The sequence below is a fragment of the Cydia fagiglandana genome, chromosome 4, assembly GCF_963556715.1.
Source record: "Cydia fagiglandana chromosome 4, ilCydFagi1.1, whole genome shotgun sequence".
Taxonomy (NCBI): Eukaryota; Metazoa; Arthropoda; class Insecta; order Lepidoptera; family Tortricidae; genus Cydia; species Cydia fagiglandana.
The window spans coordinates 15,155,379-15,179,575 of record NC_085935.1 but is presented as its reverse complement, the minus strand read 5'-3'; the positions used below and the strand labels follow the sequence as shown (position 1 = coordinate 15,179,575).

The following is a 24,197-nucleotide window of genomic DNA, read 5'->3' as shown; positions in this document are numbered from 1 at the left end:
AAAAGTGGCAACATTGTCTTACTTTTTTAGACATCATGTGTCAACTGGTGGTAATCGTATAGGTAGCTATCAGCTCGTAGTTGTAGAGAACTGTCAAACATCCTATAGAAGCAAATTTTAACGATCTGTGATGAACTGATGACGCTGAGAGACGGTATGGTGCAACCAGCTTAGAGGTACAGTGAGCAGCGAAATTGCACTCAGCTCATCGAATGATGGGAAGTTGATTTGACCCTAACATACATACCTACATACAATCATTGCAAGTTGTATAAAAGCTTGTAAGTAGTAGTAAATAGGTAACTATATTAAAATTATATCAGAAAATCGGGAAAGATTCACTTCATTCAACGTTCTAGATACTAATAACCACTTAATACGAAGTGAAACTGTAGGACCTACCTACTTAATTGCTTAAAAAACGAATGTATAAATAGTGTTGTTACTATTATTGTTATTCGAGTATTAGTGTTATTATACTTATTAATGTTACCTACTAGTGGTTCCTAAGAAACCTATAAAAGTTCCGAGGGGAGTACAAGGGTTTGGATGCTAATTGGAGCCTTTGCGCCGGCGCAGGCCGAGATTCACAAAGCTTAGGCGAGTCGAACGCTCGTGTCAACCAGTTTACAGTGACCTTCACCGTAATTATAGACTTTATTATCTCAGGCGGTCGGTAAAAAAGTTGCGTGGTGATTTTCTGGTAGAAAGGTCTCAGATTTTTGGGACTTAAATTATTATAATACCTATTATAATTGTATCTTGGAAAGATCACCAATTAAGTAAAAAATATAATAAAGTTGAAAATAGAAGTCAGTGGAGTCTTCTTGTAGCGCCCAAGAAGATTATTAAGTGAATATTTAATGTTAAAGTAATATAAAATAATACAAAAACACAGTGATATAATTGAGAAAACCGTCTATCGGGCAAGACCGTCTACAAGCCCTTTCGTTTCGTCGCTTCTAACTCTTGCTTTTGTATACCTACTCTACTTACAGGAGGTCGGTAGAGGAGACAGGCTAATATCGTCCGGCGAACTGGTAATCTGTTGGCCCCTTTAGATTTCAGAAAGCAATGATTCCAATTGGAATAACTTCTAAGGAGTGATACGAGTACTACAATCACATGTTAGGTTTTCTTGATCCTGTCCTCATGTTCTAAATCTAAATCAATGTAGTATAGAGGCGCTATGCCATTATTTTCTGGATCTCAAGGTTACAAGTAACCTTAGACTGAACGTTCAACTGCGTTGTAAGCAGTAAGAACACGGCAGGTCGTGTTGCAGCGTTCGTTATTTCCGATTAATTGCGTGGAACGAACACCGGCGACTGTTGCGACACACAAATTACTTTAATACAATAAACAGCCATAATGCCGTGTTACTATATGTTTATGTTTGATTGTTTTCGGAAACTTCTTTTTATTACGTCCTTTTGGGCCAGAACTCTTAAAATGTAGGGTTTTGATTTTTTACTCAATTGGTGACCTCATATGGTCACCAATGGCTTTTCGTCTTGATTGTCTGCAAATTTACTTATTATATTTTTAACAAAGCCAGATGATTCGTAAATATGTATTTGTTTAAAAGGTGTCTAGGTTTTTTATGTGCCTTTTACGACTTTGGTCCAGTACAGTGTTTCCTGTCTGTCAGTAAGAGCTACATCTTTCCCATCACGGAACAATTGTGTTACAGGTACATTTTTATTAGCAGTTATGCGAGCTTCAATATTAATATAAACGGGTCTTATCGCTACACTTTTCGTGTTTTTTGCTCTTTTTGCCCATGTGTCGACATGCACCAGTCATTTACCGTTGCGTCCTCTCACTGTCTGACGGCAAAAAATATGCTAACTACGTTTTTCACTTGATTTCCCTCGCAAGAAACGTGTTTATCCCTTGAGAGAAGGTGTTCGAACGATTCTACAAATTTTTGAACTCGTGTCATTGTTCTCTTTGGAATTCTGACAAAAGAGATGACAGGCATCAAAAGTGTGAGTTCCTTAAAAATAAAAATGTTTCTCTAGTCAACTATTTATGTTAGTTACATTTTAGACTCTATCGTATCGAGTTAAGAGCTTAATTGAAATACGTTTAATTTGAACTTTGCCTGTGAACTTCAGACTTGTAACTAACTTCGAGTTTGAAACGAAGACTTTGAATAGGTTACAAAATTAAGCAAGAATTTTCTAATAATCTTATAGGTACAGCTGTCATTTTTTCTCTAGTGAAAAAATGACATTGAATTTGAAGTTCATAGTTCAAACGACATTGTGTTAATTAGTCCTATTTGAGTTTATAGCTAAATGGATATGAAGTATACTGTAAAGTTACTGGTGATGTAAATGTAAATATAATGTTTATTCCTTCTATTGTAGATGTCAGTGTTTTGTTAGAATAAGTAAAATCTTGTCATACATTTTTTAACATCCGTTTCATTTGTCACACGTGTATACGTGTATAACAAGCTTAAGTGTATGTCCGTCGAATTTACATATTGCTGCTATGTATGTATTTGCCTTCATTGTAACTAACTTATTGTTGTCATCTGTTGTATTGTGTGTTAATGTATATATTTGTAGATTGTTTATTTAACGATAGCTTGAACGAAAAGTTGTTGCTGAAATAGGTGGCGTTCCTTACATCGTTTGATAAAGAATCTAGGTACAACATGCTAGTGTCAGTTTTACAAACTCGTAAAAAGATAAATCTTATAGGTTAATTTCGGTGACGACATATATCTGGTTTTAAAAATCTTTTTTAATGTTATGTAGGTGGAGAACCACGAATCTCTTCATCTTTACTTTCTCAAATTATACGTTTGTCAATGTCCTTCTTAGGTCATTTGAGTGAGGATGCATGGATCCTTGTCTCCGTACTTTTTACTATCCTTGAGTAAACATGGAAAGTAAAATAAAATACAAATTTTTCTCGAAGAGTTACGCGGGTCTGGGAAACAAACTTTGTCAGTAGAAAAACGCGCGAAATTCAAAATTTGTATGAGAGATCGATCCTTCGTGCCTATATTTTTCAAATTTGCCATAGCTATTTTTCTACTGACAAAGCCACAAACTATTTTTATTTTTATTTAAAGCTGGCTTGCCAGACTATACTTAACTTAAACTTGTGCTCATAATCGTATTTTCGGTAGGTTCAGTGTCGCGACAGAGTTCTCCCGCGTCGCTTTGCTCGCCAGCATCCAGCTGTCGGTCACCCGCGCCCGACGAGGACGTGGAAGTCGACGTGGAGCAGTGTTCTGACGGAGAGGACGGCTCTGACCACGCTGCGCCTTCCCCAGCACCATCCTCAGGTAAGAACTGACAGGTTTGAGCTGTGCTGTAAGATAGCTGAATAGAGAAGACCGCATCCAGCTGTCGGTCACCCGCGCCCGATGAGGACGTGAAGTCGACGTGGAGCAGTGTTCTGGCGGAGAGGACGGCTCTGACCACGCTGCGCCTTCCCCAGCACCATCCTCAGGTAAGAACTGACAGTCAGGTTTGAGCTGTGCTGTAAAATAGCTGAATAGAGAAGACCGCATCCAGCTGTCGGTCACCCGCGCCCGATGAGGACGTGAAGTCGACGTGGAGCAGTGTTCTGGCGGAGAGGACGGCTCTGACTACGCTGCGCCATCCCCTGCACCATCCTCAGGTAAAAACTGACAGTGAGGTTTGAGCTGTGTTGTAAGATAGCTGAATAGAGAAGACTGCATCCAGCTGTCGGTCACCTGCGCCTGACGAGGACGTGGAAGTCGACGTGGAACAGTGTTCTGACGAAGAGTACGGCTCCGACCACGCTCAGGTCCTCAGGTAACAACCAATAGTTAAGTGAGGTGTTAGTTGTGTTATGTTAAAGGATAGATTGCTATTTTAACCTTCGGTGTCTCTGAGTGGATGTCGAAGTCTATAATATGTATATAGTTAGAGAGAGAGTGTACCGAACGTAATTACTTAATTAATAAAGTTGCTTAACTGAAAATGAGTTAAGTACAGTTAATATAACTAACATAATTGCCAATTTATAATAATGCGGGCTATTTGATGTTGCAAATTTCATACATTGTTGCAAAAGTCTCGACATTAGAGACGTTTAATGTTCCTCTTACACAAAATTTAGCGGTTATAAAAGAAAATTAAACTCGTTGAAAATAGGCTCATAACATCGAAAATTGCATTCTATAAGCCAGATGCCGCTTTTTATGTAGTTTCAAGAGAATTTGAAATAAAGTAAAACGGAGTACCTTTGTAGACCTATGCTTTGAGATATGATATACATCATAATTTCGTTATACTTAATTATTAATTTCGTCTGTATGTTAATAGTTCTATTAAATTATATCTTCGCCTCAATCTGTTTTATGTTTTCTAAACTATAGTCAAGATAAGTCTTTTGAAAGGCATTACCTTTTTTATTCATTCATTGTGACGCAAAAAGTAAATTGAAGTTGTGATTAGAGCTACTGTTAGCATAGTAAACAAGCTTTCTCATACAATTTGGTTCTCACAATAATGTGCGATTGAGTGCGTGTAGATACGTAGATATCGTCGGTGTCGGTTATATTGCATGACGTCGTAAAGAACAGAGTGCGATCAATTTGTATTCTTTCTAGCTGCTCAATAGGGTTAGTCTGTCTGTTTACTATGAAACTTTTCATGCGAAGTCATCACGGTTTAATCGATTGTGGTTTTTCTCAAACGAGTTCGGAAATTATAATTTAAAATAGTCCGAAGTGCCTATTTTATCATTAATTCGATGTAACACATAATACATACATATAAATGGCTACCATTGTTTGATGTAAACCATATAATATAAATGACTAGAAATAGAAACTCATTTATTATTACGATAAACTTTATAAAACCAGACAATTGCATATAAAATAGAGGGAGAAATAACATCATACAATCTAATAACTAGTCCTTTTATAGCGTCCTGCGTTTTATTATGTTATTCCAATTTTTTTCTGTTACCTAATGGTTCGATTATAGAGTTTATTCTATAAAAATATCTTGATATTTTCTACATCAAAGTGATGATATTCTTAAAATTATGAACGAGTGTCAAGTATAACAAAGGTGAGGAAACCTCATATTAGGTATCATCTACATGAATATGTAACTTAGCGTTTTAATACCGAAGAGAAGTTATATGATACTATTAGTAGGTAAATACCAAAATTGTAAGACTTAGAGCTCTTTCCGACTGACGTCGTGTTTTTTGCGGGTACGGTTTTCTGCAGGATCCCGTTTTAGTAGTATACGTGCTAATATAGTAACATTCACACGAGCAATCTGTTTGCGGGATACTGTACGCATACTACAGAAAACTGGATCCTGCAGAAAACCGTACCCGCAAAAAACTGTATGTCAGTAGGAAAGAGTTCTTAACAAAGTCCAAGAAAACGTAAATGTGTATTGTTCACTCCTCAGAGTTAGGGGAGCGCGACACGCCGTCCCCGGCGCGGCCGACCCCGCCGGCCACCTCCTGCAACTGCGAGGAGCTGCTAACTGTGGACTGCCAGCTAGAGACCAAGGAGCTCTGGGACAAGTTCCACGACCTCGGCACCGAGATGATCATCACCAAGACTGGGAGGTAAGACAAATGTTCTCCAGAGCTAGGGGAGCGCGACACGCCGTCCCCTGCGCGGCCCACGCCGCCGGCCACCTCCTGCAGCTGCGAGGAGTTGCTCACGGTGGACTGCCAGCTCGAGACCAAGGAGCTCTGTGACAAGTTCCACGACCTCGGCACCGAGGTGATCATCACCAAGACTGGGAGGTAAGACAAATGTCCTCCACTTGCCAAGAAAAAGGCTATCACCGAGAAGCTTTTAAAAGCCAATCATGGCATTGGAGATGTATTTCTTTTATAGTAAGAGTTTCTTGGCAAGGAGGCAGCTATTTCCCAAATGACTGGCAGTACGATACGCGGAGAACCAAATGGGAAATTACAGAACTGTAAAAATACATAGATAGTGATTTTTGAAACGGTTTGCAGTACGAGTAGGTATACGAAAAATCGTGTGAAGGTACTGGAGAGAAGTCGACTATGTTTGATTACTTTTTGTTAGTAGGGTAATTTACTTTTATAAAAAAAAACTGAAAGTGGATAAATTGTTACAACAAAAGAAGATCCCGGCAATTTGCAAGAATTAATTTCCTCATCAAGCTAATGCAATCTTTCACTTCGCTAAGATCAGAGTTAAAAATAAATTAATTCACTCTAAAATCACCCCCGAACAAAGGGTTCATCGGAATGAATTCATCAGGCAGAGTGGCCAATTCCGGAATAATTACTCCGCGAACCGGCCGTCCTTCAACCCTTTAACGAGATAAATTAAAAGTACATTTTTTCCTAACCGGCGGCGTAATGCCGGGCTATAAATTCCCAAAGCCCCAAAGACAACAAACTGTGGGGGGAGGGGAAGATGTTTTTATAGTCACGCCGAGAGGTTTATCTAAATAATTGCGTAGTCGGCGGCGGTGAGCGGAAAATTGACATTGTGTACGGTCGGGGGTTCGAACGAAGCAGGCCCTATGTTGCCATTCTTTACCGAGCGCAAGCGCCGGTTGAACTGCACCAACCAGTACAACTGTAGCTCAAGATCCGTACCAATTATATGGATATTGAGCTTTTAGATACTGGTTAGTAGAGTCTATAGATACTAGCTGGCTCTCTCTCGAGTCTCTAGAGACTCATGCAATATTGTAATTTCTACTGACTTTTAAACGTATCTAATTTCGCTCGTGCTCCGGATATTTTCTGATACAAATAATTACGTTTAACGCGCTTTAGTTTTATACGCTATTATTTATCATCTCTACATTCTATACTTATTATCTTTAACTGTAACAACTTCGTTTATAGCAATTTTATTTGATAAATTTATCATCTGAGAAGAGGCGCGCGTTCTTTAAAGACATTGTCGTCGCAAATACGTCAATATAAGTTGTAAAAAATACTGCAAAGTGGTAATATTTCAGTTTTTTATGAAAATATGCTAAATGACAAAGGTGAAATGAAAGAAAATAAACTCAGTGACAATATTTTTGGAACCCATATTACAAGCTGTCAAAAAAATAAAGGAGATGCAATGTTCCACATTCCAAAACAACTAAATCTTGACAACAAACAGCTACCTAATAAAGGGCACCGCAGACTAGAACAAAAGCGATTAGTGTAGCAAGTGTACGCAACGGATATAAGCCCCTATTAGCCCCGTGTCACACTGGGGATCGCAACAAGTGCAGTTAGTCTAAATCACTAGCCGGTACTCGCCGGATTCAATCTCCAGAGAATAGGGGTTGCATTGCACCCTCTGATACATGTAATGGAACTGTCACATCTTGATACTGACGTACTTATACACATTTATGTACTAATTACACGTTTTAGGGATGCGGGTGCATGTAAGCTATAAGTTCTAACTAAATGAGTGCTGGGCAAGTTACTCAAGTTCTCTAAGTTATCAATTACTGAGTTTAGTCATTTTTATCAAGCTCTATAGAAGGATCAAAAAATACAAGCTTTATAAGCTTGTTTTGACATATATTAGGTCATGACTGCAATATCTTATCGAAACTTCGGGTTTCTGAAACTTACAGATAGGCGCGGACATACATTCAGGGCAGATTCCACTAGTGTCAGATTTTTCTAAATTCGTAACTTTTAGCTCAATAAAACAAACGGCAGGTAGCAAGTATGATTAGTTAGTGTTCATCTGTTAATGTTAGTCTGATATTCATGTTTCTGATTAATGACCATGGTCAGAGTGAAAAAAAATAATGTAAAAAGTAGCTTAAACTAACGGGGCTACTGTAAATTATGTGTGTCTATAGAAATTGAAACGGTTAACAGTTGTTTTTCTAAATTAAATGCATCGGAATGCCTACTTTGCATAATTAAGCCATTCATTTTTAAGTAAATGTTTGTAGCGACGCGTAAAGTATTTGGTTAGAATAAAATAAAGTATCAAAAATGTGTAATCTTCACACTCTGGCTGAACAAGAGATAAATCAGCAGTCTGATCAAAATGGGATATCAGGGACAAATTTCACGAGGGAGGGTGGCGGAGCGTGTTTTTAAATTGCTCTACAATGTATTGTCTATTAATTTTGCTGGCGAATTATTTTGTCTTCTTCCCCTGTTTATATTGTTGTCAAAATAACTTTTGGGCCTTGGTATAGATTCGTTATTTTACGAAGTTCCTTTTTAGGGCTCCGTACTCAGAGCGTAAAAACGGGACCCTATTACTAAGACTCCACTGGCCGTCTGTCTGTATCTCATGAACCGTGATAGATAGTTAAAATTTTCACTGATGATGTATTTCTGTTGCTGCCAGGTAGGTATAGCAACAAATATTAAAAAGTCCGGAACCCTCGGTGGGCGAGTCCGACTCGCTCTTGTCCGGATTTTTCTTATTAGTATATTCCCCCCTTGAACATTAAAATACTAATCTAAAAACTAGTCTAGATTTGAAGCTTTTGCGCTACCGCTTGGTCGATAATACCCAGTTTGAGATGACATATCGATATTATCGCCCTGTATGCCGCGCCACTAGCGGGCGAGAAATGTCCGCCTGTCCCGATTTCTTTATTTTTGATTTTTTCCATTTGTCGTTTTGATTTACAAGCGGCCACTTTACTGCCGTGGACTTTGTTACAGGAAACTAACTGGCGGACGATTTATGCTCCACCTTTTGGGACAATGAGTTTGTCCAAAATATTTGAATGTTAAGCCCATAACGTGCTCATTTTACGTCCCGAAGCGTTTATATGTTAACAACCTTATAGCTATATTTCAAGTTGTGGTCGAGTGACTTGGGAATAATGCCTCGTGCTGATTGGGAACGGACAATGTCTCATTCGTCCTTACTTTATTTTAGCACTGTGTGTGTGTGTGTAGTTTGCTGAACCCTGCCGTATAAATAAACATACGAGATCTAGTTGCGAATCAATAAAATTCGATAACTACCTCACCTAGTTGCGTTTTCACTACAGAGGCCGGAATTTCCACCTTTTGTATCTTTTATAGTTTACAATAAAAACAAAATAAATATATATATATATATATATATATATATATATATATATATATGTACAAAGGCTACAACTTCCCTATGAATAAACGATCTCTCGCGACCTCACTTGTTTGATAAATCGAATGGCAGATAAAAGCTCAACGTAGACTAATAAAAATTATTTAAATTAAATACGACACACGTACCTACGCTTTGAACATTCTATATTGATAGTTTCTGTAATGAGATAGTTACCAATGTTACCATTACAATTGAAATATTCTCCTCTGTTATTTGAGCGCCGAAGCCCGCATTAAGCGTCTCCGAGCACGGAACGCCCGGCACCTGACCTGGCCACCTTTTGATTAGCTTCCACTCCTTTGTGCTCCAAAGGTGTTGACCGTTATAAAAAATACAAAACTTATGGCATTTAACAAACAATATTTAGTGCCGTTTTGACAGTTATAGCAGTCAATGATTACTGTCGATTACGAGCGGTTATAATGCAGTTTTTGCCGCTGGGGCGTTCTCCAACAGGTGCGCGTTAGCTTAAATAAAACGCTGCCGTATATAGGTACTATATCATAGGATTATTTTTGTGCTTATAAAATGAACATAATACTTACAACATCGTACCTATGTGTGGAATCGGAATGATGATGATTGATAAAAAACTATCATGTAAATTTTTTATTTAAGGAAAAAATGAAAAAAATTATGCTTCCGGCTTCCGGCAAGAAAAAAAAAAGAACTACCTATCGGTTTAAGCGCGAAGAAGTAACACATAGAGTTACTTTAGCATTTATAATATAAGTGGCGATAAATGTAACGCAAACGAAACTAATATAAAAACGGAAATAAAGAGTGAACCTAATATTATTACTTCTAAGGTTTCTTGCCATATTTATATAATAAAAAATACATACTTTGGCTCTCGCGTGTTTTCGTTGAATTGAAAGTACAAATTAGAATTATTAATTAACAGACATACCGTGAAATAAAACGCATTGTCATCGATAAGACATTGCTCGGTCAGGCGGTTCTCCACTAAGGCGATAATGGGGTTTAAGCAGGTACTCATAAAAATCGCACAGCGCAGGCGAGGCGGCCATGTGAATTTTCTACGTATGATAATGTGATCATTCAATAAAACCCGGTCCAATTCCTACACATCGATTAGCGAGTTAGTGTAGCAAATCTATGAACTCATGTCTGGCATAATATATTTATATCCCGTGAGAGCCGATTGCACCCACTCTGAGTTGCTGCAATCCGTAAATAATACCAGCGGTCAAAACGCCGTTATTCTTATTTCACCCTAATGTCGAAGAAGAAACAAAATATGAAAAATAATACTTTGACAAGGAAAAGAAATCGATTTAATCGCTTTTTCCGTGCTACATAGTTAGGCAAGCATCCGTATTTTTTGCACTAATCAATCATCAGTATTTATTAATTACATAATTTGCCTGCATGTATCTTTTTGTGTACGTGAGATACGTGGAGGTGTTGAGGCCTTTCGTGTTGCGATCGCGCACGCTCGGTAACGGCTGCGATGCGCCACTCGATAAAACTCTCTTACAAGTAAAAGGTAGTAAGTACCCATACTAACAGATACTTGATTGATCGACCATTGGTGGCCTTTAACTCGTTGCAATAACGTTTATGAATAACCAGTTAAATGTGTCAACGACAAGACATAAAAATTCCCGTTTGCGTCATTGTAAAATTAAAAGCGCGAATTCGATCAGCCGCTACAGTGCAATAAAACGCAATTATGTACTCTTAATTGGCCCACGAATGCCGTGCACTTTTTAAGGCCAGGTTTTTCGAAAGTGACTTGTTTGTTTTCAATGGGTTAAATTATAAGTAGTCAATCTAATTTGTTTGTTTAATAGTTCAAAACGTGGTTTTAATGGGCAAAGTGGAGAATATTGAGCGGACCCTGGCGCTAGGCCGGGAAAACGATAGGTTGAGGAAGAATGGTTCAAAACGTGATATAAAAATTTCTTGATCGTGTCATAATAAGAGAGGTAATTCGGAAATTATTACTCGGGGTTAGGGTTATATTCAATGGCTGTCACTATATTTGCAACTAATTTATTAAAACATATTCGTATCCTCGGAGAACTTAGCCTTAAATTTGACATTAATAGAGATATGTACTTGTTTCTGTTCAATTGATGCTTGGTTATTGGCGTTATTATTTTGCAATAAAAGTAGTTTTATAGTCTACAGTCTAAGCACGCGATTGAATTCTTGTTAGGTTTGTTTAAGAAATAACATTTACAGGTGTTCATTTTACTAGGTATCCTTAATTTATTTTGTCAGAAAGCCATAATTATAAAAGCACATACCTAAATACTTAAATAAATACCTTTAAGGATCGCTACAATAAGTAATAAATTTGTGAAGTTCATTAGTTTTTTAAAACATGACTGTCGTGATGATGTGCGGGGTAAAAGCTAGAGTGAGTAGATACATGGTTTAAACCCAGTCTAGTCCGGTCTGATAGAAAATGAATTTCGTCCTCAGCTGTCAATATTTACTTAGACATTCCGCGTCAGCTTTTGCAAATCTTTTGTGATCTTTAACAAAGTTTAAATGAATAGATCTAAAGTCCTATTCAATTTATAAATATAATTCGCAATTTCTCCATGACTAAATATCAAGGAGCTCCTGGTTCCATTAACGTCAATGAGAGAAAATGAAGTACACAATGCAGTGCGGCCTACGCGCGTCGAGCTGTCAGCTTCCGAGAGTCGCTTGCGCAAGTAGCTTATCAAAAATTACGTACGAAAAGATTGCTTGGGGCGATTGTCGGTTACATCGAATAGCTTGGTATTTGTATTGGAGCTTTATTAATAGTGACATAACCGCCAACCGCTCTTTGGGTCTATTTGATACGGAACAGCACAAATATGCATCGCAACAAATTCCCGCTACTAGTTATTCATCATATTGATTATTTGATTGTCATTTGCACTACTTGCAGACATTGTTTGCCTGTACGGTGAATGTCAACTGGAGCAACATTTCAATGTTTTGGTTAATAGGTTAGATAAGGGCTAGGGTCTTACTTATTTACCAACGCGACAACGTCACACTGCATTGCGAAGTTGAAACTTTATGATTGTCACAGTCCTATTGGTCACAAAGACATGAAAGTATAACATGTTTCCACAATGCATTGTTTTCGTCGGTCATATGACAGCGGGCTAGGTAAGTTTACTTTTAGTCTAAGGCCAGGAAGCCAGTAACTTATTAAGGTACGTAGGTATGAAATGCTGACTTGTTAATAAGCAATTAGTGTTTACGTTGTTCCCAGGCTTTGTAAGGAATGCAATTTAAATTTAACCACAGACCTTAATGCCGATTATTCAAAATGAGGTCGAATAAAGGAGATACATCAAGAGAGGGTGTTCATTTGAGAGCCATTAACGCCTAAACATAATAAGCGAGTTTAAATAATTACGCAAAAAGGTGTAAAAGGCTATTGAATACGGAGATGCGCCGGCGTTGAAAGGCTGACGGGCGACGGAGATTGATTACGTAATCATGGCCAACGGGTGATTTCGGGAATCTCATAGAGAGTAATCATCATCCATCTCACGCCTCGTTGATGCCACATTTGGGAGATTCATGGTGTTTTGGCCGGTCTCCGAAAACATAAACTTTGATTGTGTCCGGACTCCCATTGTTGAGGTCGAAAACTTTTTGTTCAGACACTTTATTTACTCAATATTTGTTGTATTGGAAATTTAAGTTTCTATTTTGTATTTATTGAAGCTTGACTCGTATGACAGGCGTCATATAAGTACAATTTTACATTTGACGGTTACTAATTGATGATAATGCAGTAAGTAAGTGTGACAACCGTCATATGGGTATCAGAACTAATAAACTTTTGTGTAAAACTTTTTGCCCTTGGTCTGACATGCATGATAACTAATATGCACCTAACAAAAAGGTAACTTGTTATAGATATTAGTTTTGTTACTTATACAAATGCTAAAAGCTTATTTTGGATTAGGTTTAATCAACATTAAATAGACAGTGTCAGGCAGTGTCCAAATAAGTGTCGCAAAATATTTGGCTACTTCGTCTCTATCTTTTAGTACCTATTAGATTAGACGCGGATTACACCATTAGCTCTCCATTGACGCTCACATAATAACAAAGCCAAATTTTACAACGCCTGGTCTGAAATTATAAACAACAGTATGAAAGCCTCAGTTCTTATAGTAACAAAGGCAGTATCTGACGGCTGTCGACGCACAATTAGCTCTCCATTGTGCTGCGTGCGCGGGCGCCGCTCCTACGCTCATTGTGCCCAATCGCGCACTCAATGAGATATTATCTACCTACCATTATTAGCCGATTCGATGTTTAAATAGCCTGTGATTTCATATTGCCTTGTATATTACGAGATTCATTGTGATTGATTGCTTTAATTCGCCTAATAATCGACGTATGCCGGGAGCTTTCTTATGAAGATGATCAATGGCTGTAGTTACTCTTAAAATTACAAAGACATTACGACGTCTATTTTGCTTTCAAACTTTGGCTTATTAAGGCTTCATTCGGTCACACTAGATTAAGGACATAACCTTAAATTAAACGTCATTTAGGCATGTAACAAATGTTGGGATGAACTCAATTTGATTTCATCGATTTGTTACCCACTGTGTTGTTCAAATAGTCTCAATGCAATTCCTCCTATGTATAAATAAGAAGATTTGACGTATAGGTCAGGAAATGAATGCTCAAAAAACGTTGTAGAGGGAAATGCTAGGAACACAATTTTTGACTCCATAACTTTGTTTGGACTAGTTAGGAGGTGAACATATCAAAAGTCCCCGGCTGTAGCCCCGCTGCTGGGGGGTAGAGGGGGGTAAGAAGGTCGAATTTTTCGGTTTTTCATTGATATCTTGGAAACTTTGCGTCTTAGCGACATGACTACTAAGACAAACCGAAAGCTGATAAAATTAGTTACAAGTTTTATCCAGTCAAGTTTTTCGATATCATGAATAGTTTTTGAGATACCCGCTCTTGAAAGTTTATTTAGGGATTTTAATTTTATCTTGATATCTACGTCAGTGCAGCTGTTAGGCCATGTTTGGTATCATTTTCGTATAAATCGGGGGTGCTGAATTCATTTATGGTATCACATTGACACTATTCCGAAGTAAAACCAAAATTTAAAAAAACATATTTTTTTTTAATCCCTCTTCACGCTTAAACTGCTGAACCAATTTCTTTGAAATTTGGTATAGAAATAGTTTCAGTCTCGACACAGAACATAGGATAGTTTTAATAACCAAAAGCATATTTTGAGGGTGTGAAAAGTGGGGTGGAAGTTTGCATGGGGAGTCAATAACCGCTAAACCGGTTTAGATGAAATTTAGGACGGAATACATCTGTGATTTAGATGAAAATGATACCAAACATGACTTCAAACCTTACCTTGAGCAGTATTAACCTCAGGAATCCAGTTTCGTCGACGAAGTTGAATTCCCCCCATACTCCATTTCACAACTTTAAAAGATGATTATAGAGATAAAAAGTATTTTATGTCCTGTCTTGGGACTCGAAATATCTGTATACCAAATTTCAATTAAATCGGTTGAGCGGTTTAAGCGTGAAGAGGAATTTTAAAAAAAAGGTATTTGTTTAAAGTTTATATGTTTTTTCGTAGGAATAGTGTCAATGTGATACCAAAACTGAATTCAGCACCCCCGATTTATACGAAAATGATACCAAACACGGTCTAGCAGCGTCACTAATGTAGATATCAAGATAAAATTGAAAGCCCTAAATAAACTTTCAAGAGCGGATATCTCAAAAACTATTCAAGATATCGAAAAACTTGACTGAATAAAACTTGTAACAAATTTTATCAGCTTTTGGTTTGTCTTAGTAGTCATGTCGCTAAGACGCAAAGTTTCCAAGATATAAGTGAAAAACCGAAAAATGAGACCTTCTTTCCCCCCTCTACCCCCCAGCACCGGGGCTACGGCCGGGGACTTTTGATATGTTCACCTCCTAACTAGTCCAAACAAAGTTACGTAGTCAAAAATTGTGTTCCTAGCATTTCCCTCTATAACTTCTTATTGCTTGGGCTAGTAGAACAGAACCTAAATTATAATTAAAGCAGAACAGTCCTGCTCGGTGAAGAAATGTTGTAATTAAAAGTACCTTTGAAACTTTGTTCATTATTAATTGTGAGAGCCTGTTATAGTTGTTCAATGGCCGACAAAGGTGCCGGCTTAATTGTTTCGTGAACACTGTACTTTGACGGCGGTAGGTGAGAGTCCAACTGAGCACACATTCAGGGTTATTCATACCCATCACTCTATCGTCAGTTACAGGCTGACCAATATTAAGGATGATCTTTTATCACGCATAGTTGATACTGATTTTGAAGATACAGTTACATTGGTTCCTGTGGCCGTTGGGAACAGACCAGGTGTATAATTCCGATTGCTTTCCAAGTGCGGGCAAGTAGCGAGCCTCAGGCGAACCAATATAAAAGCATTCCCCGATTACGCACAGTTGTTACAATTCTCAATATCACTGTTGAACTGGTTAGCATCAACGTTTGCTCACTCAAGTGATGGGAATACTCAGTACACGGTGTGTGGCACAATGTGCGCGTAATGAAGTGGGCCGCGAGGGGGCGGCTTTGTGCGGCAAACGAGGCATTGTACGCGACCCGCGACCCGGCTCGTTACCTCGCGACCTCCAGCCCCGAAACTGGACACTCTTGTTAGCGGCCTATAGAGACCTCCTGCATGAGAAACCGATCGCGTTGACTTCTAGAAAAGTTTCCCGTGTGGTCTTTTTTCTGTCGCTACTGGAGAATCTGACAAAGCGGTATCTCAAAGCTTACGTCTCGAAATAATACACGTTTTTCCAAACTGTTTTTCAGAGTAAACTTCTAGAGTCTGTTTTTATAACTAAAAAGTACCTACGCCATATATTTACTATACTCAAGAAATAAATGAGAATTCCACATTTCGTAAATATTCCCTATGAACAGTATTCATAGTTAATCAAACAGACTTTAGAAAAATGCCCTTAAAAGTACATTAATATTTTACAAGTTTACATGGTGTGTGGTGGTCACTTCATAATAATAAGATTAATATTAAAATTATTAAACAAAGTTAACGAGGTTAAACAGTCGTATAACTATCAATCAAACTGTTTATAAGGTCGTTTAACATTTTCACATGCATACTTGCTTTTGCTATAAGTACACTGGCCTAGGCTTGGAGTCGTCCAACTAATTACTTACATTCCGTTATCGACTTTTTCCACTTCAGCTCTGTACTTCAATTTGTTATAACACAAATTGCTTTCTGGTCAACTACGATGCATAAAAAAAATTTGGTAATTATGTTCCAACAATGAATGTGTACCTATTTAACTGCAGGTATTCACGTGCGTGAGCTTTGGATCTAGATCATTTACTATACGATATGTATTTCGGCTTTACTATATTAGTCATCATCATCATATCGGCTTTTAAGAGGACGTCCACTTTACTATATCAGTATTCATATTTAATTTATATTGAACATTCGTTCCTGAATACACCGCCTTGTCATCTGCCGAGCTACTAATTAGTTTAGTTCGTTAGCGCCCACACAACGCGACACACGGAAGCAATACTACACGACAGTTGCACCGTTAACTTTTTTAATCGCAATAATCACCGCTTCAGGCAATCGAGTAAAAAACCATCTCGCTCTCCCTTTCACACCGTATACGAAATTAAAGGATAAAAACCACATTAAGCCTCGTCATGTGGTGTCACTTTTTTCACGTAGCTGAATTTTCACAGCCACCCCTCGCCTCGGCTCGAATAAATTATTTTTATGTCGATTCCGGGTGGCCGACTAGAGTAACAAAAACGTAATCGTTACTCTGTTTGTCGCGGAAGTAAGGGTTAGCCGCTTACTGTGAAACAGACAGATGCACTGCGAGAATTTATACAACTTCCGCTATTTTATTGCAATCATTGGAATCAAAATTGTTGCCTATTAAATAGGTCCTATTACGTATATTTTTTTCATACTTGCGCAGTATCGACCTTATGATAAGAACATCACAAATTGAGATGCCTATACAGCAATGAATTTTCATTATAGTCCAACAGCGTGTTACACATTATGCGCTTCGTTGCATGTCTTAATTTTATTCCCTTTACCTATAAATAGGTTTCGGTATAGCGAGATACACGTGTGCCTAGGCATCTTGTTATACCGAAACATAATATCTGTTGTCTGCCGCGGTGTCTGCTCTAAGTTACTAAATATTTAGATACAATTCTCTAAGTACCTCGGTGTGTAATCCCTTATGCCCGCGCGGCCTTATAGCGGATGGTGCTGGGCCTAACATACGGCGTTGCATGAACAGGATTGGTCCTTAGGACACAAGGATGGATTGAAGAAGTGGAGCCACCGAGATTTTTGATGTAAAGGGGGGTCTCAACTGGATGTTGATATCTTTATCATTTAAGCTACTAGGCCAAGTTTGGTATCGTAAAATACTTTTTTTTTAAATTCCTCTTAACGCTTAAGCTGCTGAATCAATTTAGTTAAAATTTGGTACAGAGATAGTTTGAGTCCCAGGGAATAACATAGCAAACTTTTAATCTCAAAAATCATTCCATATTAGGGGTGTGAAAAGGGAGGAGGAAATTTGTATGGGGATTCAATAACCGCTGAACCGATTTAGATAAAATTTGGTAGCTATAGAGATAGTTTGAGTCCCGGGGAAGAACATAGGATAGTTTTTATTCCAAAAAAAAATACCTTAAAAATGAAAGGTAAGGTGTAGGATTGTATGGGAAATCAATAAACGCTGAACCGATTTCGATGAAATCTATGTCTATCTTTGATTTAGTTGAAAATGATACTAAACTTGACTTAGAACCTAAACTTAAAGAATTGTTAACCTCAGACGTCGCAGACAGAAAAACCCCGCCCCCAACCTGCATCAAAAATCTGGGTGGCTCCACTTCTTAAATCCATCCTTGGGTCCTAAGGACCAATCCTGCCAAAGGATATCTCTTGTTCATGCAACGCCGTGGTTGACCTTTTTATGCTCTGAGCACACTCAACTATTTGGAATAACAATAATAGGTACAATACGGCGGGTCGGTCCGGTAACGTTCGTCTAAACCAGGGAACTACGTAAATAATGATCGCAACCAAAGTAAAGTTTTCGTACAAATGACGTCTAATGCGACCAAATTATATTCGTCGCCGGGCGCCGCCCACTGATGAAGACATTATTTTCCATTTCCGCGGTGCTAAGTCGATAACTCGAAAATGACGGCAATTCGTAGCAACGAGCGGGCAATCTGTCGGCACGTGTTCAACTGTTCATTACCGAATCATGGACTTGAGGCTTTGTGTTGTGTCAACCTTAAGGCAATTTATGCCACGCAATGTCCAGGGGCAATGTCTGACTTTCAATCCGGAGGTCGCGGGTTCAAATCCTGGCTCGTACCAATGAGTTTCTCGGAACTTATGTACGAAATATCATTTGATATTTACCACTAGCTTTTCGGTGAAGGAAAATATCGTGAGGAAACCTGCATACATCTGCGAAGATATTTAAAGGTGTATGTGAAGTCCCCAATCCGCATTGGGCTAGCGTGGGGACTATAGCCCAAGCCCTCTCGCGCATGAGAGGAGGCCTGTGCTCAGCAGTGGGACGTATATAGGCTGAAATGATGATGATGAATGTCCAGGGGGCCTAGTGACAATCGTACATCGACAAATGAGAAACAAAAAGAAAATATACGGGATGATGCTACGAAAAGTCACGTGAATAGTTCCATACATCATTTAAGCTTCAATAAAATTGTCGTTTTCTAACAACTATTGACTTGCGCTTGTGAAGAAATTGGGCAATCAAAGGATAGAGTACTTAACGTACTAACCTCTACGACATTTTCAACAATAAGACCACTGCAATGCAGTATGCTTGGGCCGTCACAAATGAAAGCGCAAATATTTCCCAGTTGGCGCTTTGGGTCCCTTTGTAAACAACCTGTCAAGCTAAAACTAATAAAAGTGAATCTGCATTGTTAACCATATCATTAAGCTGTTTATCGCACTATGACTATGACCTAGAAAACGCACAAGGGTTGCGCGACCGTTAAAGAAGTCATTAGTCTAAAATATGAAATGTGTTGTTCCATAGGGTTACGACGACAATGTTATTGGTGACGTCACGCAAGCCGCTCGTCAGGTTTATTGATATTGTTTTATTGCTGCTTTATAACTCACTCGGGGTTGACAAGTTACGAGGCCTGTAGACTCGTGGTCGTGGTTGGTTAAAATGTAGATATCACTGTCATGTCTGTATCTGATAAGAATAATAAAACGAAACCTTCCTTTATGTAGGAATATAAAATCATGTCCCCTTTTATTACTTAGTTACAACTTAACTACCATACATTCTTACGATTTTACAGTAAGCAAACCGTAATACCTATACGAACAACGTAATAAGAAGAAATATCTGTAGTGTCACAGTAAATATATCAAATGCATTTTGAGCCAGAAGGTCTTCGTGGAAGACGTCGAAAATATAACACCCAAGGCATTTTCAGTAATAGGTACACCGACTCGGCGGTAGGTAGTACAAGCATATGACGTGAAAGTTCACGTAGTCGACCCCTGTTTCCTGAGCGGCACGTAAATATGTTTCCCAATAGGAGAGAGCGGGACGCACACCCGCGGTTTCGTACATCGCCACCCGTCCGCGCCTGTAACTTCGTAATTTGCCTTTCTATTAGAGCGAGGGCGTGAAAAAAGGAAAGCGTTTACGGTGTGTTTAATGGGAGCGAGAGGGAAGAAATATGACCGCCCGTCGGGAGAAGGGAAATTTTTGGTTTTCGGAGAGTTTTTGCGGAGATGTGTAGAGCGAGGGGGACGGCGCTAGCTCCCCGAATAATTAGCGGAAGTCGTGGCTTAGTTTTCCCCCAAGCGGGAGGGCGCGGGAGGTTCCTCTATTTGTCGTTTAAGAGTTAATCGGACGAGCGATTCGTCACCCTCGGGAGAGCATATTATATCTTTATTATGAGTGTCGGAAACGACTACCCCGGGCGATTAACGGAATCGTGATTATTGATAACTTTGTTTACGACTCGGCGGGCCTATCATGAACATAAAATCGTATCAGATACCTTAGGCATCAGAGCAAACAAAGTGCTTACACTAGAAAGAAGTGTTATATTTAACAACCTGTCTAGTAGAGTTTAGATTGGGACGGTGCATTGTTTCATTACATAGTGTAAGTAATCAAGCGGCTCTTGTTCGCGTAAGATAGGAAGACGTAAAGTTTTCACATTTTTATTACCTTATGCGTTCAAAGTAACGCGCCTAATACTTCCTATGAGAAATACCCAAGTCTCGTAGGTAATTTCTAAAGTATTCAACACTGTATTTAATGAACCAATTCGACTTAAGAATATTTCGAAACCTCTCAATAGTAATGTTTGTACGTTGCGCACATGGCAGTTATTTGTTTATTTGAAAAGGTCCGTGGAGTATCGGCGCGTAGTGTGTTATTAGTGGAGGGGAAGTGACAAATGCGGTAGTAAACACAACTCGTGCGACTGTCAATTAGCCGTAATAGCGCGACATATGCCCAGCGACCAACTTTTATATTTGTTGCCCTTTTTACGATACAAAATTATACGGCGCGGTGATATTCTACGTACGTTTCGCACTTACATAACGCGAATGTTAAGCCAGAGAAGAGACGAGTAAATATAAATACTGGCCATCTTCCAAATTAATATATATTTTGATAAGATTAGTAAAAATCTTATTCTTAGCGATACATATATATATATATAGGTACTTATCTTAATGATTGCACTCTTCTTAGGTATTTGATGGCAATAGTCCTATATTATAACATATGTTTTTGACCTGTCAATCTAATTTTTTATACGAGAGAATAATTCTTGATATTAGGAGTTGTCGTTGTCGCCTTCTAAAAGGCTATGAATGCGTGGGCATAAAAAGATGACGATATTTACTTTTATAAACAGATGATATGAGCTTTACAAATATTTCTACAATTACGAGTAACTCCCCAAGTAACATTTTAGTCCTATAATTTTAGTTTTTATCGCTAAAAGCTTGTATAGACGTCGTATTAAGGTTCCAGAGGTGACCACCTGTTGTATAAAAGCGTTTGGCAACACCTTTTTGCTCTATAGGCTTATACAGCTAATATATTCTATAAACAATTGATGTAAAGGTTTACATCATCATTTTATAGAGCCGTTATAGGCGTGTACTATGACAGGTTCAAATATAACCACTATAGAGCAATATTACTGTATAATAGTCTTTGGAATCACTTTTATGCAACAAATTTGCACTATTAAGGGTCCTCTGCAAGCCACTATAGTTTTGTGTTTTAACAGTGACAAAAACCCAACTATACAACGATTTTAGGATATAGTGGCTTTGGAGATCACTGCTATAGTACATAATACTTTAGTAGTTTGCTCTATTAAAGTTCCCTGCAAGCCGCTATAGTTCTGTGTTTTAACAGTGACAATAACCCAACTATACTACGATTTTAGGATATAGTGGCTTTAGAGATCACTGCTATAGTACATAATACTTTGTAGTTTGCGCTATTAAGGTTCCCTGCAAGCCGCTATAGTTTTGTGTTTTAACAGTGACAAAAACCCAACTATACAACGATTTTAGGATATAGTAGCTTTAAAGATCACTGCTATAGTACATAATACTTTAGTAGTTTGCGCTATTAAGGTTCCCTGCAAGCCGCTATAGTTTTGTGTTTTAACAGTGACATAAACCCAACTATACAACGATTTTAGGATATAGTGGCTTTAGAGATCACTGCTATAGTACATAATACTTTAGTAGTTTGCGCTATTAAGATTCCCTGCTAGCCGCTATAGTTTTGTGTTTTAACAGTGACAAAAACCCATCTATACAACGATTTCAGGATATAGTGGCTTTAGAGATCACTGTTATAGTACATAATACTTTAGTAGTCATATGAACACTATTATACAACTCTTTTGCTCTGTAGTAGCGTTTTTGGGACATATTTTTATAGCATTAAAAATCGCTTTCATAGTTTTTAAATCCCTATTATATCTCATCGCTGTAAACGTCACAATGACTCTTTTATATCACAAAACTGTTGTATAGTGGTTTTTCTTTTTTCTTTTAAAAGACAACAACGTTATAGCTGAGTTTTTATGTCTTTTATAAACCGAGTTAGATACATAAAGGTAGAAACCGACTACTTGTAAATGATAAATTTGATCTGTAATGGCTACTTATATCTTGCTTATATAAGTTCAGGCCTAAGCCACATAATGTGGTTCCGTACAAAATATTTTTATATTAATGAATTGATAAAAAAAGACCCCAGTGATATTAGTGATTGTAGTTCAGATTTATCATCAATGGTTTAATACAAGCATATAATCGTGACGGTTTTGATATTTATCGCCATCCATTATTAGCACATTTTTTTACCAATAACACTGAAAAAGAAAACAACAGTAATAACTACATCTTAATAAAAAAAAAATCCTACGTCTTTCTAAAGAGTTTGTTGGTGTAACTGGGTCACAGCAAAATTCTTTTGGAACCCTAATTTTAATCATGATGGCGGTGAATATTTCGTCGTAAGTTCTATAGTTAGCCTATAAAAGCGTCGGATTTACTTCTTGGCTGTATAGTAGTAAATATGGTGAATATCATAATATTTTATTAAATTATTTTATTAAAATCATAAATAAATCGAGGGGGCATTTAAAATTCCTCATTAACCTAATACTATTCTAACGGTAAAACTTCCGTCCCATATACTTTTTGCGCTAAGGACCGAATTATTCGACATCTAAATGACGCATATTAATATAGTCTTTACTTGTCACCATTTTACTTAGTACTTACCGTTTTTGTGAAGTAAACACACAACAAAACCACTCACAACAGTTGATGGAAAACTTGATAGCAAATTGCGTAGTAAAGGAACTATAAATTCTACAATAGTATAAAAAAGCACTATAATAGAATTTCAAATACTACTATAGTATAAAACAAGCACTATAATGGAATCTCAAATGCTACTATAGTATAAATTGACACTATAATGGCGTTTCTGACAACAAATTAGAACAAGAATCATGCATTATATCACTTTTATAGACCTAAAACGTCACGACTGACACTGCTACAGGTCTACTATATCACTGAATGGCACTAAAGATGCGCCATTTTGGCTTTATACAACCTTCATAGGTCTTTTATAGGACCTTAAGTGGTATTTAGGAAACGTTCTATCGACTGCTATAGTACCACAAATTGTTACTTGGGATCATCAATCTAGAAAACATAAGTGTAAATGTTTTCATTATTCACTAGTCTTTGGTTAGTTAGTTATAGCATATAACAAAGCCCAGAGCATTAGTTTTATTGTCAGCTTTGTTCCTGTGTTCAACGTCTGTTAGACGTAACTTTTTACAGTCCTTTGATTGGTCGGCCGCCATAATGGCCGCTATGTTGGCCGTGCGTTCGTATCTCTTCATCGATTTGCCGGTTTATGGGATGGAAATCCAATTGATAATTGTCTAAAATTGCGTCAACTATATACGTGTAATTGATTTTGAAGTGTTTGCGGTCACGTATTGTGTATTGTTCATTATAATCTGCTCAATCTTGCCTTGATTTAAAAATCTTTAATAGCTATTACTCCAGTCAAAAAGGTGTTTGCAACATTTCCACAAAAATGAAAACTTTTTAATGTAAGTCGCAGTTAAGATAATTGCAATATTCGCCAATATTAACCCGACTGTTACGAACTTTTCAGACAGCATTTCGGTGCGGAAATAATGATAACAAATATAAGTAAAAAAGTCATTTAAATCTAAATAAAAGTATAAACGCAGTCTTTTTGGATTGATGCCAATCTGATTGATCTATGTAGTGTTCAATAACAAACAACGAACGTAAAACTAACAACTTTTAAATCATCATAGGACTGTAGGTACATGATGCTTAACCATTTTAAATGGTGCAAAATCATCGCGCATTGACTGGTCTAACGAAAACTGAAGCTGCACCGACTTAATGGGAACCAATCAGCGCAAACGAGC

At 37.8% G+C, this 24,197-nt stretch overlaps 1 protein-coding gene across 2 annotated transcripts in view; it reads left to right on the top strand.

Annotated features, from left to right (window-relative positions):
- LOC134663899 (T-box transcription factor TBX20-like) overlaps positions 1 to 24,197 on the top strand; it is a 91,617-nt gene that overhangs the window by 2,997 nt on the left and 64,423 nt on the right. The window contains exons 2-3 of one of the 2 annotated variants that reach the window (XM_063520440.1): positions 3,149 to 3,307; positions 5,610 to 5,772. In XM_063520440.1, the coding sequence (XP_063376510.1) occupies positions 3,149 to 3,307; positions 5,610 to 5,772 (322 nt within the window). Of the gene's footprint in view, positions 1 to 3,148; positions 3,308 to 5,426; positions 5,590 to 5,609; positions 5,773 to 24,197 lie in introns of both variants that reach the window. The other variant, XM_063520439.1, reaches the window with a different exon arrangement.